The sequence below is a fragment of the Poecile atricapillus genome, chromosome 4 (genome assembly GCF_030490865.1).
Source record: "Poecile atricapillus isolate bPoeAtr1 chromosome 4, bPoeAtr1.hap1, whole genome shotgun sequence".
Classification (NCBI taxonomy): Eukaryota; Metazoa; Chordata; class Aves; order Passeriformes; family Paridae; genus Poecile; species Poecile atricapillus.
The window spans coordinates 20,574,608-20,592,230 of NC_081252.1; the positions used below are offsets into that span (position 1 = coordinate 20,574,608).

At 39.7% G+C, this 17,623-nt stretch overlaps 1 protein-coding gene across 4 annotated transcripts in view; it reads left to right on the forward strand.

Moving 5' to 3' along the window:
- Window positions 1-17,623, forward strand: part of LIN54 (lin-54 DREAM MuvB core complex component) — a 37,748-nt gene that overhangs the window by 8,077 nt on the left and 12,048 nt on the right. For 3 of the 4 annotated variants that reach the window (XM_058838159.1, XM_058838161.1, XM_058838160.1), the window contains exons 2-4: window positions 7,738-8,465; window positions 14,073-14,193; window positions 16,900-17,045. In XM_058838159.1, coding sequence (XP_058694142.1) covers window positions 7,773-8,465; window positions 14,073-14,193; window positions 16,900-17,045 — 960 coding nt within the window. In that variant the 5' untranslated portion in view covers window positions 7,738-7,772. The remainder of the gene's footprint in view (window positions 1-7,737; window positions 8,466-14,072; window positions 14,194-16,899; window positions 17,046-17,623) is intronic. The other variant, XM_058838162.1, reaches the window with a different exon arrangement.

The following is a 17,623-nucleotide window of genomic DNA, read 5'->3' on the forward strand; positions in this document are numbered from 1 at the left end:
GACCTTTATTTCAAGCTATATATATAAGACAAAAATCTGCGTTTTTAGGGCCTAGTGATAAGTACTCTTCACATTTCTTTCTTTTTTTTTTTTTTTTAATCAATCAAGTGGTTTTCTACGTGTTTATTCAGTGTAACTTTAGATTCGCAATGCCTCACTATTGGCCTACTAAACACTGCAGAAAATTAAATTACTTGAAGTTATTTTAGAGTTATTTTCTTTTGGTCTCACTCCAAAGTTTGTATGGAGCATAAGGTTAAAAACACTTGATTAAATGTAAAGGCCCTGGAATCTACGAACACAAAATTTTTGATTGTTCACTGTAGTGAACACCTTCAGAATGTATTTAGTGGTCGTAGCACCTGTGCAGTTCTGTGTTTTAGCTTTTATGCTATGGCATATTTTGAAAATGACTGAAACTGGCATGCAAACCAAGGAAAGGGTGAAGGGAAATGTTCTTATTTTTAGTTTCTATTTTATTTTTAGTTTGCCTAAAGTTCTGCTTGAAAGTAGAACATTGTTTCCCATTACAGAAGGCAGTCTGAACTGCTTTGAAGTATTCTGCTGCACAGAATGTTATTTGCAATACTTTCCTGGAAAGTTGCTGTAAGTGAAGTGTGTGGCAAACAAGCAGTGTTTAAGATTTAACTAATGACTCTGAGTGAGTACTTGGAGTTTTGTTGTGTTTTGTTCAGCAGTACTGCTCAGTACCTCTCAACAGCTGGAATGTTCTTCCTTAATAATCATCTTCTGTAATAGGTGGTACCTTTTGGCAGTGTAGTATTTTCTTGTGGTGGAAAGGGGTTGTCCAATCCAGAGATACATTTCCCACTGTTTTGAAATGCTGGTTTTCTAGGAAACAGTGCACTCACTTGTACATGTAACATAATTCAACCATTTGCAGTTTGTATGACATGCTGCTTTTATCCAAAACTTAGTTATAGCTTTTTTCCTTTTTCTCTTCACCTTCCATTTTGCGTGAAAGGCTCTGACTTATGGGGATTTTTGGTTATGTACTCTAAGGTCCTTGTTAGTTTAATTGCAAAAATTGCTTTTGTACTTGGTGTGTGTAATCGAATTTCTGTGGTAGCATACTGAGATTCTTTCTATGTGAAAAATAGTTTTGATGTGAAGAAAACAGCTATAGGTCACAGGATAGCTGAGTCTTAAAGTGTATTTGTAGCAGCTGTTGTGAAGGAAGAAGATGCAGTTGTGTAAAATATTTTTCTTTTGAAGACAGTAAGACATTAGTATTTTTGAGAACTCTAATTTATTTTTTTTCTTTACAGCATGTTTGCAAAGAACATAATCCCTTTCTTCCTCTGTGTGTTGGATTTTTCGGGCAGGAGGGGGTGCTCATTGTCTTTTAAGTGTCCTTGTCAATATTTTGTACTATTATTTGTTAATTATAGCATCATGGAGAGTTTAGTAACTGTTCCATGGTTGAATAATTGCAACATGCTTTTATTCACCTCCATCCCAAGAGCTGGAAAATTAGGAAGAGTAATCAGAGTGGGCGAATGAATTGCTACTGTAATACGGTGTTTCTAATGGGTTGCACTTAAATTGTTGCAGCTTTCAGCTGCTCGCAGAATCACAGAATGGTTTGGTTGAAAGGGACCTCTGGAGATCGTCTAGGGCAGGCTACATGTGTTTGTCTAGGTGGGTCGCCAAAGAAAAGGACACTCCACAACCTCTGCAGGCAGCAGTTCTAGATAGTGACCCCACTGTTCCCAGCTGACCCCAGGATACCATCAGCTTTCTTGGCCAGAGGGGCACACACTGCTGGCTGGCATGGAACTTCTCCCCTGGAACTCCCAGGTCAGCCCCAGCCTGTACTGGTGTGTGAGATTATTCCACACCAGGTATAGGACTCTACACTTACTTCTGATGAATTTCATTAGGTTCTCCTCTGTCCAGTTCTCAATGAATTGTAGCACAACCTCTTGATGTATTAGCCATGCCTCCCATCTGAACCATCCACAAACTTGCTGAGGATGCACTCTGTCTCTTCATCCAGAGATTTAACAAGTTCAGCCAGGACCAGACCCAGTACTGACTCCTTGGACAACACTGCTGGCTATAGATCTCCAACCAGACTCTGCTCCAGATCACAGCCCTCGGTTTCCCTCTTCTGATAAATTTAGTTAAAACCCTCCTCACCATCCAGACAAGACTATGAACAAAGTTCTCTTTCCTTTCTCTGTCAGATGGACCCCCCCAGTCCCTCACAAACCAGGTTTCTTGAAGCGATTCCCGTGGCCTGAGCACCCAAACCCCTGCTGATATCAAAGGGAGTAGATGGGGCTGCCTTAGCTCCAGCATCTTTCCTATTGTGATGGGTATTTCCTCTTCAGTCTGCAGAGCAGCAAAGCAGTTTGATGAGGGCACCTCAGCCTTTGTGAGAAGTCTCTTCCTTCTGCCAGTCCTTTCCATTGCAAACTTCCATTCTTCAGCATTATTTCACCTGTCCCTTCAGGGTGTGCTGATAGGGGAGTTTTTTGCTCTTTTGCTATGGACTGTGAGTCTCCTGCAGCCTGTGCTTGGAATCAGCTATCCAACTCTTTCCTACCACCTGCTGCAGGAGATCCACCACCTGGGCACACCTATTGCAGACAGGTCAGCTACCTGTCCCTGCCCCAGCAGAAAGGTCTAGACACTGGCACTTGAGGCCTGGGCATTTCAAATTGCTTAATCTCTAAGTATTGAAGGTCCCAAAAAATAGGATTTCTTCAGCTGAGCAGCCTTCAGGAGTTTACATATCTGCCAGTGTTGGAGAGAGCAGATAAGCAGAAGCTGTAAAATTTGAAAAGCCTTTAAGCAACTAAAATGTGGTTGACAGCATCTCATACTTCTCACTTAAATCAGCAAGGATCCGTTCTGTATTTCTCCTTTTTCCTCCTACTCTTGCCTTTGTTCTAATTAATGGACTTAGGAATGAAATATATTGTGGTTTTGATCCTTTGTTAGTTGAGGTTTAAATATGCCAATTTTATGAATGTGACCGTGAAATGTGGGATTTTTGAGTTTTAAAATCTTCATGTCAGCCATAGCCTGCTGGCAGTCCTCTGCTGCACCTTGATTTGGAAAAGAGGAGAGGTGGCATTGGCACACTTTTGTCTCAGCACATCCAAATTAACATTTGTGTTAACAAATGTGCCAAACCATCTCTTTTTATTTTCATCATCTCCCCTTTTGTACGAGCTGTTGATCCTGCATTCTTTTGTATTCATTTTCATTAGAATCCACTGTACTTGCAGTGAACAATTACTTGTTAGATTGTCCGCTCTTACTTTTCTGCCATTCATCTGACTCAGGTGCTCAGCCTCATTCTCCCCTTTCTTGAGAGCAGCCATCATTGTTCTTCATACCTCTTTTTAAGGGATTTTGCATGGTTTTGGCTCAGAAGTTAAAAATACTTGTGCTTGCTGGCTCTTAAGAGGGCTACTCAAAAATGTATCAGTCCCAGCTTTAAAGAACTACTAACAGATACTGCTGTATCTGGCAGTGATACTTAGTTTCACTTAGTATTTTCTCTCTGGTCCCAAGAGAATCCCTGCTGCTTCAAGGGTACAATACGTATTGTATTTTTGTGGCTTTTGATTTTGGGTAGCGTAGGTTTGTATTGTACTTCAAGAGGTGTACATACAAAAGCTATTACTGATTTGATTTCCTTATTTTCTGGTGAAAGTGACACTTGAGAATTTGATTAAAAAATGAGCATTGCCAATGACTCAAGGCAGGTCTGGCCAGTATACCTACATCTGCCAGGTTATACCAGGGTGTTCCCATGGCTGAGCACCACCAGGCAAGAGGTGTGCACTGGGAAGAGAATGGGAAGGGGATTGAGTGATGAGTGTCATAGCCCTCTGCTTCATTGTCATGGCCTTGCTAATGTGCATCACCTTCTCAGGAGTTTGTGTAAAGCTGATCTCAGCAGCCTTGTTTCTGTATAATCTGAATTTATAAATGTGTGTTTTGCTTGCAGTACATAGTCAAGTACGCTTGCCTTGCTGATGGTTTTGTAACATGTCAACCTACTCAAACTGCTCATGGTTGCAGGCTGGAAGGTTGGCTATTCTTAGTGAAATAGAGATTTTTCTGCATGTAATAAAATGCAGTTACTGTAAAGTACAAGCATTGTTATGTCTTGCATTTTGTTTACTTCTTTGTAGATCACTGTGCTTTAGTATATTGACTTTATTATTTTCCTGTTTAGTGTGACTGTTCTGGTATTTTATAAACAAAGATATTCATATGATTGATCTCAATACTTTTAACAGAATTTCTTAGAGATTTTACAGTGACATGCTAGTGACAGAGAAAAAATACCAAAATTCACAGATACCTGTCAGACACCATTCTGTATTTTTGCCAACAGTCCTGGTCTTCATCCTCTTCCTTACAAATCCTCTTTATCCTGTACACCATCATATATATATATATATATAGTTCTTTGTGGCTATCAAGAATAGGAGTCTCTTTTATGAGTAAGATGATCACAGGTGGTTTGCTGTGGCCTAAACCACTACATTTGCTCAAGCTGAGAGTTTGCTTCTCTCCTCCTCCTCACCATACCTAGCACTTCTCAAAGTTGTTGGTCTGAGACTTTGTTGGCAATATGCTTTAGTCCCTAACTCTTTTTTATGTGTTTGGCTCTATGGATGTCCTGAGCTAGTCAAATGTTCATTATGTGAATTTTTTTCTGAACTTTTATTTAATAGTATAGCCATTATTTTTTAGGCTAAAATTATCTGTTTAGTAATCTGAACCTAGGAGATTTGTTGAGTTTCCCAGTCTGAAGCTTAAACACTTGCTTGGTCTAGACTGTTTTTTTCCTTCAAGTGTTGAGTAAACACTTAGTGATGAATCTCTTTGAGGGGTTGTAGTTCGAGCTTGTGCATTATTCAGTACTCAAAGCATAACTGCTGAAGTGAAGGAAACTTTCAAGGGTTTAAATAGTTAAAACTATTCTCTACCCTTTCTGGATGATCTCAAGGCTGTTAGGATCTTACAAGAGGTTGACATGCTTTTACTGTTGGTAATCACTTTAGTAGAGGAGCTGGAAAAATGAGAACTGTATAAAAGCATTAGTAAAAAATAAACAACTGAACTGTTGAAAAGTCCTGGCTAGATACCAAGACGTAAAAATCTGCAGGGATGTTGAAGTTGCCTTTGACAGCAGCCTCTGGTATAGCCAGGATGAGATTTTCATTGTTGCCTTCCATGTATCTATTTCAGTCCTGTCCAATATGCAGTGAAGAAATAGAACAAGTGGGTTGGGTTATGGTTCTTTTTTGATGTTGTTGAGCACACTAGTCTGAATACATTAATGGAAGCTAAGTTTAAAATGACCTGATAACTGCAAAATCTTCCAGTGTGATTGCTATAAGCTGTTAATCCAGTAACTATGAGTAATGTGTCTTTCCTTTTCACTTCTCAGCTTGATAACAGACTTGATGTGATGTATTTATTTTTCTTCTGCATTCTGACTTGCAGTGGTTAGTTTGGACTCAAAATGCTGTTTAAAAGCCTGAGTCCATGTATTTTAATGTAAATATATTTTCAACTAGATATAGGTATTTAATAACCACTTGCTGCTTTGCAACATAACCAAATGGCAAGGATAAAGAATGCAAATAACTGATGAACTATAAAACTGCTTCAATATATTTAAGTATTTCATGGTCATACTGTTAAAAGATACTAAGAATGGCCTTTCTTGGGAAAAACATGTACAAATGCAAACCAAAAGCAAGTTATTTAAAACTATCTATAATTACAGTGAGGTGGTTTTCCCAGTGTCTGGTTTAGCTGATTCTCTCCTTTTCAAACTTGGAGACAATGATTACATGGATTATGCTTGACACTAGGTGTCTAACTTCTGGATCCAAGCCCTGTGTGTATATCAGTATAGAAAAGGATGATGGTTTGGTTTGAGGTTTAGTTTTTTTGTGTCTGAACTAGTTTGAAGTTGTACTATCTGAGCCACACGCCTTTGCAAGTTGCTGATGTGACAGTCAAGTAACACATCTCAGAAGACCTAATGGCCTTAACATATAATGTCTTCAAAAACAGTCTACTTTTTCTATTCCTATTTTTGAGTAATCATCTATGCAGTTAACCTATTTGACTTTAAGGCAGCAATGTGATACCATTACTAATGTGTCGCTAGGAGCTGGCTATTTTGTCTAGGCCTGGTTACCAGGGCTGGCATCACTGTGCAGGCATTACTGTGGGAGAAATGCTTTCCAAAGGAGGTATTTCTGGCAGTGACATCAGATAATTTTGTGTCTTTAAATGCCTGCCAATAAGTGAGCTGTGAGTGTGACTGTCAGTGGAGTTCTTTTGGAGCTCAGGCTTCTTGAGTGTCAGGGCAGTTTGAACTGGCTGGCATTCTGAGGTGAGGGGGGTCAGAGTGGCACCCTCGGCAATCAGGGCAGCCAGGACTGCTTCAGAATAGCCTCTGGAGCTCGGCATGGAAACTCTGTAATTCTAGCAGAGCTTTTTTCCCCAATTATCCACCCCGTGGGTGAAATGCAGCTGTTCTCTAGTTAGCTGCTGTACAAAATGGGCCCACAATGGCTCCAGAGGAAACAATGTCACCTCGACGTTTGGTCAGTGTTTTTACTGGCACGGTTCCTCATGAATTAGTATTAAAACTCAGCTCTGCTTTTCCTAGCAAGTAGGAAACAGAATTTGCAAGGATTTTGTCCCCTTGAGCTTATAATTAGTACTCAGGAGCATGTAGGCAGACCCACGTGGTGTGCTCACCCATCCGGTGCCCAAGCGTGCTCATGGGGTCAGCAAGTGTGGAAAATGCCTTATTAAGCTGATCTGTTTTCGGACTCTTGACAGTGATACAGCTTTAGGGGAATGGTACAATGTGACCATTTCCAGCAATGTCTGTAAGATTTCTGTAATGGAAGTGACTTGGGCTTTGAATCTTGCTGCAGGGGTTTGTTTAATATATAATTTGGGTAGTCTTAAAAAAATTCCATTCTTTTTCATATGGTGTGTTGCTTGTTTTGTGTTTAAAACACCCTTCAAATTAATAATGAATTTGTGTGTTATATTTTCTGGTGAGTATTGAGGTAAAAAAAAATACAGACCTCTTCTTTTCATAGCCAGCATCAAGGGATTATCTCTTCATCTTGTGAGTGGCAGGGCTTTGGCTTGATCCTGTGGTAGGTGGCTGTTGATTGAGCTTCTGGGGTTGTTCAAGTCCATCACTAAACAGTCATTTGATTTTCTGAGATTTCCAAAATGAAAATTTGGCAAGAATGTTACTTCTGGTATGGATAACAAGTCTCTTGAGCAAGATAACCTAATAATCAATGTTGACATGTATAAGAAGACATCATAATCTATTCGATTTTTTTAAAGCTGTTAAACTCTTGCTTTATACTTCAGTGAGTTTAAATGCTTGTATCCATATCTTCAAGGGGGAAACACTGCTTCTTTGTGTATTGTGTTGTGAAGAGTGGACTGGTAATGCCTTCATTTGACTTCTGTGAATGATATTGTAAAGGTTTGATGGAAGTTACTACTGAGAGTAAATTCAGCTTAGTGTGTTACATTTTGATAACAGTTTTTTTTCCATGATATCCCTCCTGTGCATGCACAATACTTTCAGTCTGAAAAGATTCTGCTATATTTTCTTCTTTGGTAATATTATTCATAAAGCTTTAAAAATGTGTGTATTCTGGAAGCCAATAACCTTTTAAAATATTGCAGTACCTGCTCCGGCCATCACTGCCACAGCTACTAAAATGGAGGTGGTTTCAGCAGAGGTCAACAGCTTGCTCCCTGAGGAAATCATGGACACTGGCATAACTCTGGTGGAAGAAGACAGCATCGAGGCCGTTATCGTGTCTTCACCGATGGGAGACTCTATTCCCATGGAAACAGAACTGGAAGAAATAGTGAACATCAGCTCCACCACCGACTCCTCAGCCACGACTACAGCCACAGTCACCACGGAATCGGTTCCTGTGCCCAGCAGCCACTCAGGAGATGCAGCGCTGAGCACCACAGCCCCAAGCCCTGATGTGAATGCAGCTGTAAAGTCTGCCTTTCCAGGTGGCCTCCATAAACTTGGTGCTCAGACCCCTGTCACTATCTCAGCTAATCAGATTATTCTGAACAAGGCCACTGATATTAAAATAGGCAATCAGAGTATTAAACCGGACGGGCAAAAGCTGATTGTAACAACTTTGGGCAAGTCTGGCCAGCCTATTGTTTTAGCATTACCCCACAGCCAGCTCCCGCAGTCGCAGAAGGCCGTGTCCCAGGCCCAGGGTGGAGACTCCAAGGTACAAGGCCAGCAGATCAAAGTTGTCATTGGAGGTCGGTCGGAAGTGAAACCTGTTGTGGGTGTCTCAGCTTTGACGCAGGGAAGTCAGCTGATAAACTCTGCGGCCCAGCCCTCTGTCTTGCAGTCCCAGCAAGTAAAAACAGTACAGGTAAAATGAGTTATGCTGATGAAACATCTTAAAACCAGTTCTGTTGCTGCAATTGTTGTCTGTTTCCTGCACTGATTGGCACACTGTTGCTTTCAGCCTTTGCGTTTATTCTTTGTATTAAAAAATACAATGCTGCTCTTAGCCCATGCTTTCATCTGTGGATGCATTTGCCATTTTATGCTGTTTGCCTCTAGCTACTGTCCAGAAACTTAGGGTTTGCCTCAGAAAGTGAACTATTCAGTAAATTGAAAATAATTTTCTGATTATTTTCATTTTATAAAAATAAATTCTACATACTTTCAGGAAGACTGAATTCAACTCTATATGCCTGTTGTTTTTTTATTCAAAGTATACACTCCCTTATGAAAGAGTAGCTTCTGCCTACTGCGTTCAGTTTGTTTAAATGAACTCTGAAAAAACTTCTAGCATCTGAAAAAGAACAGAAAGGTGTATCTTGTCTGCCTCAAATCCAGTTAGGCTTGTTAATAGACTGTGATGGACTAGACACTGTCATAAACTGAACAGTCAAGGTTTTGTTCCCAATCTCTGAATGGCTCTTGAGATATCTGAAACCACAGAAAATCTGCTTGGATCTGAAAATATGTTGAAAAGACTTGGGTTATGACCCAGAGGGTCTGATTCTCATCTGCTATGAGACAGAGCTAAATGTGAATGACTTTGCTCTATTGGCAGTGAGGCAGAAATAAGATCTCTTACTTAGAGTGAAGGACAAGTAGAACTTGATGCAGGTTATGATGGAAAAATATTTTACTGTCTAAATGAAATGAGAAATTAAACTCTTAAATATGCTATTAAAAATAATCATAAAAATGACAAAGTTTAAAGGATCTTATTAACCAAATGTTCCTTAATTAGTATTTCATGGCAGGTGAATAAGATCAGTTCTGAATATTTTCTTTAAAGTTGCAATTAATTCCCGCACCAATTTTGACTTTCTCCTTTTTTGTTGCCACATCATACCTGGAGACACATTTAATAATGGCCATTTGAAATATAAATGATTGTCACTATAATTTTCAAGAAAGTCTCTGGTCTTTAGTCATCATAGGAACATTTAAGAGTGGATCAGTTCCTGTTACTTGGCTTCATTATTCACTGCCAATGACAGATACAGGAAACTGAGGAGAACAACTTAGCTGTGATGTGGTTTTTCCTTTTGTGAGATGATCTGTGCTGTCAGTGACTGAAATCAGTGACTTGGCCATCGACTTCTGTGATTTGCCATTGGGAATTCTACACATTCCTTAGCAGAAGCTCTTACTAATGGACTTGAATCTGGTTTTAAATCTAGTTAATTGCAGTTTGGGTAAATTTATTTTGTTGTGGTTTCTTTTTGTTAAGCCATTGGTTCCCTTTGCAAAACAGATTGAATTGTTAACACTTGACAATCTTTTTTTCCCCACAAGGAGAGGAGGGAGTAGAAATTAAAAGCAAGAAGACAAGGTTAGCACCAGATATTGCAGGGGAAATGATTGTGTTAGTACTTCACAGACAGTGTAGAAAATTTCTAAAGTATCAGAGTGCTAGATGAGACTGAGTGAGAGATTCTGGCTCTTCTCTACACAGAATGACCGAGCAGATAACCCACACCTTAAGTTCCTTAGTCCCTGTCTTAGAAAATGGAGGGATTCATTTACCCCATCACCCTGAAAGAGCCCCTTAAAATTTCAGTGAGTGGAAAAGGAGGACATGAATGCCTCTCTGACTCCCCGTGGGTCTTGTGTAATTTATCTCTTGTGGCTTTGTGAATCAGGTATTTCAGATGGAGGGCAGCACAGACTTTTTTGACTTAGTGCTGAGAAGTGAACTGGTACAGATGAGATGACAAAACTCTTATCACTATCATAGGGGCTTTGCTTAACATTAGAGAAACTCAATTGCCTTGACATCTAATCTAATCTTGTAATCTAATTATGATAGTTAAGTCTCAACACCTGAGGCATAATTGGTAGAGTTCAGCAAAATGTTTCATGGAATTTGACTCCTTCTCTACTTACAGTTCTAGATGTATGAGACTGAAGTGTTAAGTGTGGCAGGGCCTTTGGCCTCATCTATATCCAGAGGTTAATTACTTTCCTTAGCAGCTTGTCCTGATTTAGTTGAAACTAGTGCCATGGATGTGTGGAAAAAAACCGCTGAGCAGGTACATTTGCTTTCAGCCTGTGGCTCCTGCCTGCCTACAGCCTTAAAAGTGGTGGTGTGCCTGCTGCTCTACTACTTTAGTCCAGGTTCATTAAGCAGGAGTTTGACTTAGCACATGACTCTGAACCAGGTGTCCAGACACATCACCAGGGCTGCCATTAAGTCTGAGTTGTGCTTGTTTTGTGTGGTAACTGGCTCTGGTTTTAACAGTGTCCATAGCATTGCTGCTACCATGGCAAGGCAGCTGCTAAGCCATCGTTGTGGCTTTATTTATTCATTGAAAAGGGACCTTGTGCGCTCCCTAACCTCAAACTCCCATTCCTAGCTCAGTTTCTTAATCTCTGAAGTTAAGATGTTCTTTTCTATTTCTAGAGTCCCTGATTTTTCCTACTATGCCAAATACAAATTACATGGAGAGTGGGTACATGGACAAGCTCCCAAGAGCTCCTCTAGGGAGCAGATTTATAGTGTATTAGCTCCTTTGTGGTAGCTGACTATGTGGATATCCAGCAGTAAATGTGAGATATGAGTGTGCCTATTTCTGTATGAATAGAACAGAGTCTGAAAACAAAGCCCAGCCATATGAACTTGCCAGTTCATCTTTAGTGGCAAGTGTTTAGGGAGACATAACTTGACCCTTGAAGTCAAGTTGCCTGCAGGTAAATCTCTTCACTTCTGTAGGGGAAAGAAATTTGGTGTGCACTCCTAAATTCAGTAACATTCCTATGGAAGAGCTTGTTGCTCCAATATATTTGTAGTCTAACTCAAAGTAACTTGCAGAGGGCATGATTAGCTTACATAGGCAGGGTGATAACGTTAAGCTCCTTGTGATCAGTACAGTTGATGGCAGAGTGCTCCACAGAACTTGCCCATTCTGAAGTATCAAAGGAGCATCTTGATTATTTCCTCTGGCTTCTCCAGTCTTTACTGAAACGGGTAGTGAATTTCCCAGTGGTACCAAGAAGCTTCTCTTTGGTGTCTGGGGTTATCCAGTGCCATAAACCTCAGAAAGGTTTGCTTGGCAACAGGTAGGGGTAGGATTGCTGCTCCTCGTTTATAACCAGCCGCATTTGTCCTGCTGTTTCCTAAGCCCTGATTGGATTCACTTGTTTATTAGATCTCCCTCTTTGTAGTCAAGCAGTTCACCTAAAAAGCAGGGGGGAATTTATTTGAGGAGGATAGTGCAAGTTGAGTATGAGGGAAGCAGGGCTGCTTGTGTTGACCTGTTATTTTGGGATTTTTAATTTTTTTCTGAAATACTCAGTGTTAATGGTCACTAGTATTTTACACACATTCGTGTTAGTAATTGAAGCACATTTATTGACTGTTACTGGGAAACAACTGCTGTTATCCAGAGCTGGCTATTCTTGCTGAATGTTCATCATTCTCTGAGCCAGACTTTGCTCATATCAGAGAAAAAGCAATAGCAGTTGAGTTGCAATAATACCTTATGTTAAGGTAAGATTAATTTAAGCAAAACAGAAATCTCAAGTCAAGTAGATGAAGTGTGTAGAATTGATCAGAAATTAGAGCGTGTCCAAGCTGGAAAAAAAAAAAATTACAGATTAAATGGCTGCTCATCTATCAGCTGTATATGTGCTAAGATAATTGAATCCTTGACATTTGAAAACGGCTTTGAGTTAAATTTGTGAGCAGGGCTGTGAATGAAGCTTCCTTCATCAAACAACTTACGTTTCAAAGTTTTAGCTAATATATTCTATAATATAATATATTTTAGTTAACATATTTAGAACATAACTTATGTTCCAAAAAGAACAGGTTTATTTCTCCCCTGTTTCATTTTAAAGCCTTGACAATTGTATATCACTTATAAAGCAGCTACTGTGCCCGAGGAGCAGTATGTTTGCTCTGAGATGAAGCTTTCCTCTGAGGAGCACTTGTAGTGTGACTGTGGAGCAGCACATGGCTTCCTTTAAATGAAATACATTCTCTGATAGTGCCTGGTGTCAGAGCTGCTCCTTGTTGGCTTCCCTTGCTGGGTGTAGCTTGGGCACAGAGAGGTGCCCTTGGCTTAGCACAGCAGCCTGGAGGGCTCCAGTGCCATAGCAGAGGGGAGCTCCAGCTTCCCTGGCTGTGCTGTGACTGTGCTGCTGGGAGCTGGGGCAGCCTCACCAGTGCTTTTTGTGGAGCAGCTGATGAATTTGTTATGTGCTGCTGAATACTTTGAATGTTTTTGCCTTATGTGGTTGTAAAAAAGGTGTTTTCAGGCAACAAATTCTATAGATAGGGTTTTGTGTAGGAAACCATAACTTCCAGCCTACTCAATTGCTTCATTTGAGCATTTGTAACTTTCTCAGGCTGTCTAAAGTAGCTGTCAGCTCTGTATCTTTGCACATCAGGCAGATTTCTGATTTAGCTGCTTGAGTACTAAAGGTAGCTCTGTATGGATGTTAATGTTGTGCCTCTCTGTTATTGCTGGAGTTGATAGGTGATGCCCACAGGATGTACCAGAGGCTGTGTGGTGGAGGAGAGGCAGGATGTGCCTGAATCTGTGTGTGGGGTGGGCAGGTGTAAGGGCTTCAGTAATGCCTTCCAGTGTGCTCACATAGACTCAGGCCACATCCATAGGCAGCCTCTGCAGTCATCAGGTTAAAAGTGTTTGGAAAAAGTTAGCCTCTAAATTGAACTGTTCATCAGCTGGGTACCAGTGTATAAAAACTGTTGGAATAAATGCATCTGGTAGTTAACTGCTCAGTGTGGAAAAGTGGGAAAAGTCTTCTTTAAAACTTATAAGACTATATACTCCTGCTTACAAAGATTTCAGGCTGATCTGTCATTGAATTGCTGTACGTATTCTTGGTCTAGCTGTGTTTCAGGAGTCTGGATTATAATATGAAAATAGATCCCCTTGTACCTGGAGGTAGCCAGCTGAGTACTCAAAACTTTCAGGCACTGATGATCCATGTACTTTTGGGGAACTGTTGCAGAAGGCATTTTCCCCATTTGCAAAACAAATGTGCTGCTATGTTAAAATGGTCAAGAGATGTTTCAGAGCAGTACTGGTCATATTTAAATCACCAGGGGACAGGTTTTGTCCTGGTTGGCAGAAAAAGAAGTGACTTCATTTAAAGCTTCAAATACTGAGAGCTGTGCATTTAATTTTAACATTTTTATGTAGACCAACCATACGTGAGAAATAATTTCAGCATCTTGAAGATGGGATGTTGGCACAGAGAGCAATCCTCTGCAAAAGCTGAGAGGGATTTGGCTATCCTACTATGGTAGCTGGCATTCTGAAGTGTCAAGGATAATCTCCTAGTTCTTTCCATAAGGAGAAATGGAGGTGAAATTCAAGATACACAGTTATTCTTCTAATTATGTGTGCAAGTATTTCCCTTTTTATTTTTTAATGTACTTAACAATACAATAATTTAGATCCAAAATGCTCAAGTTACTTTAGATCTTTTTTCCTCCATCTTTTAGATTGCGAAGAAGACTCGAACCCCAACTTCTGGCCCGGTGATCACCAAGCTGATATTTGCAAAACCAGTCAATAGCAAAGCTGTTACAGGGCAGACCACTCAAGTGTCACCAGTCATTGCAGGTTGTACTACTTTGACTTGTTTTGCTTTACCATTTTTAAAAGCTTTTCAAAGAAATGGTAATTGTAGGAATTCTTCTGTCGCAACAATTTTACTATTAAAACTTATTATTACTAAGTTTCTGTCAAAGTACCTCAAACAATTGGAAAAAAAAAATCAGAAAACTCTTTGGGTAGAAGCAGACAAATGCAGTTGTTGGTACCTTTGTACTTAGCTTGTTTAGAGTAATCTTGGTAATTGCAGAATTGCTTTTACTGCAAGGTAGTTTTACTTCATGGATTTTGGGGAGACAAAAAAAATACCCCAAAGCCACAAAAGAGATTACTTGATGAACAGAAAGTATTTGTAGAAACATTATATAAATACACAGGGGGAAAGGGAGACACATGCTTTTGTATTACTTTAATCTGCTTATAGTTGGACTTAAATGTAATACATGCAAGTAACAGAAAAAAATGTTTGAATGAAGAAAGTGAATAAAGCTATATTGTTTTTGTTAAGTTGCTCACCTACTTTGAAATAACCATCGCAGAAGTGTCTGAGAAAGTAATTAAGGCAAATAACAAATGGTCTTTCTCTTTGGTAAACAACTCTATGTATCCTTATTAAAAAAAAAAAAAAAAGCCCAACCGAACACAGAACAACAGCAAGAACACCAACAAAATTAAAGAGAAAACCACAGTGTAATACCTTGTTTATAATGGCAGTGTATCTGTTGCTAAACATCTTGGGCATCTAAGTTTTCTGAAAAAGACAAGTGTAGGAAGCTGGAGTTGTCTTCAGAGCAGTGAAGGATGTCTTTAACTGCTTACAGATTGATCAGCCTAAGCAGGACTAAAATCTTTTCCACATATTTAAACAAATTTTTTAAGTCTTTACAGCACTGGGACTTGAGCTGGTGTTAAAAAAGATTCAACTGTCTCCCGTATTCAAAACAGTGATAGATACCAGTGAATGGCCTATAGCTGGAACATAATCTTTTCCTTGAGTTGTTAGGTTGCCTGCAGCCTGGCATGTTTTGGGTAAAAGAGGAATTCCCCATCCCACTCTCCAGTTTGTCTCCTTTCTTAAATTCCCTACCAAATATATAGACCTGTAAGAAGATTGCTATGCTTATAAATACTTGAATTAAGTTCCTTGTGTGTTTAAAAAAAACAGTCCAAACAAACCAAAATCCCAACCCAGAAACATTAGAAATTACTTGCAGTTTTTAAATCAGTACTTTGAAAAATCACCTGTGCCTAGCCTGTGAGAGAACCATCACTGTGAAGTAAAGTTGCTTCACTGATTGAGAGGGAAATCTTTAAATATTGGCTTTTCCCTCACTATTCCAAACAGCCAGCACAGCTTGCCAGCTTTGAGAGGCTGGCATCACTTTAGGGAAGGTGTAACATTTGTGGTTTGTGTTTTGATTTTGTATGCATTTTTTCATTAATCTGATAAATATTTTTAATTGTCTGGAAATTCCTGCAAGATGAGGTGGAAGTTTTAAACTTTTTTTGACAGACTTGTTAATATAAGCAACCAGATTCTGTTTAGGAAGCTGATGGTAAGGGGTACAGAGGAGATGTAGTGAGAAGGGGAAAGCTGTCACCAAGAGAATAACTCAAAGGATTGAAACATCTAGATGGTGAAATTCCCCACAGACTGACATTCTTCAGGTTGCATGTGGCTTTAGCAGCTGCTGGCCACTATCTGTGCTGTTTGTTAGAATGCACAAAAGTGGTTACTTTAGGGCACATTGACTTCGGAGGAAATCAGCTTTCCATGAGGAGAGTGCTTTTTCTTGTTAGTTCAGTTGACTGTAATTGTTATACCACTAGTTGATTTTGGATGGAAAAGTTATGCTGCTATTTGTTTGTTTCTTTCTTATTTTTATAAATGTAGTACAAGAGAATGGGTGACAGAAGCTATGACAGAAATGAGTGAACCAAAGTGAAGCAGAGGAAAGCTCAGTGTTCAAGCACTCTTTGGAAAGAAACATAGAAAGTATGGAAAAGAAAAATCTGTTTTCCATTCTGGGAGTTTGCAATATTCCTGAAACTGATGTCATGATTTGGAGCTGCTGTTTTTGTTGTTTAATCTTTTTTTGGCATTGTAAAAAGAGAGAGAATATATGACACACACATGAAAATATGGGTGGTAGCGTGACTAAAAACTGTTAGGCAGTGAAAGAAGCAACCATCAACAGAGAAAAGAAAAAACCCCAAAACCTCAGAGCTGATTGTAGATAGACCAAACACCTTTTTCTTGGTCACTGGAACACAGTTTGTTTTTGATGGCTGAGGCTTCAAAGGAAGGAGTCCCCCACAGATGCTCAGTTTCTCTGTACATTGGCAGCAGCTCAGGGCTTTCCCAGGAAACTGCCAGCTGGGTGGGTGTTTGTGCGTGCTACAGGTGTATTGGAGGGCTCTGCGACTCAGGATACTGTTTCAGCTTTTGAGAATTATCAGCCAAATGGCATGGAAAGCTCAATGTGCATTTTGGCTCTTTTTTTAAGCCGGAGAAAACTGTCTTTTTATTTCTAATAACAGCAATTATTTTCTTCTTTGTTGCTAAATCTAATTTGAATAATGCCAGTGTCCTTCCTGTCAGGTTGTACACTCTCAGAAGTAGGGATGAATTGCACAAATGGCAGGGAAAACTTAGCTTTAAAAGTTACTGTGACCAGGGATAACTGGAGCTGATGGTATCTTCATTGTTTATAGGTAGGGTTTTTTCACAGTCTGCTCCAGGGACACCACCAAAGACAATAACGATCTCTGAGAGCGGAGTCATTGGATCATCTTTGAGTACAACAACACAACAGACACCGAATAAAATAGCTATCTCACCACTCAAATCCCCCAATAAGGTAAGGACCTGTTCTGGCTGCAGCCTTCTATCCCTCCTGCACAGTGGTCTGAATGGAGCTCTCTGTATCTTTGCTACAAGCTCTTTATTACCTCTCCAGAGACAATAAACATATCTCCAGAGTCCATAAAAATATCTCCAGAGTCTCCATTTTGCATCACAATGCTCTGTGGTAATGCCCTAATTTAGATTTTTTTTCAGCTGGCTCCCTTACTATGGTTTTAAGTAGATATGCATTACTGCATAGTTTCCCATTCCTGCCATTTCTTGTCATTCCCTAACCATCGATTCTGAGAGCAGCTGTTCCCTCTTAGCCAAGCACTCAAACTATTTTTAATGCCTTCATAAAACGTCAACAGGCTGTTTAAGAGGAGACCTCAATAATATTAATAGGTCAGCACTTATTAACCATTGCCTGCTACTGCACAGGCAATTTAGTCTTCCCTGATCACTTCTGAAGTAAATGAAATTTGCAGTTGTCCTTGACAAACACAGAACTGGAGATTGGCACAGGTCAAGCTGACACTTGTGTTTTAGATTTGATAATTGTCTTGAGAAGAGGAATATTGCTGGAGAAAG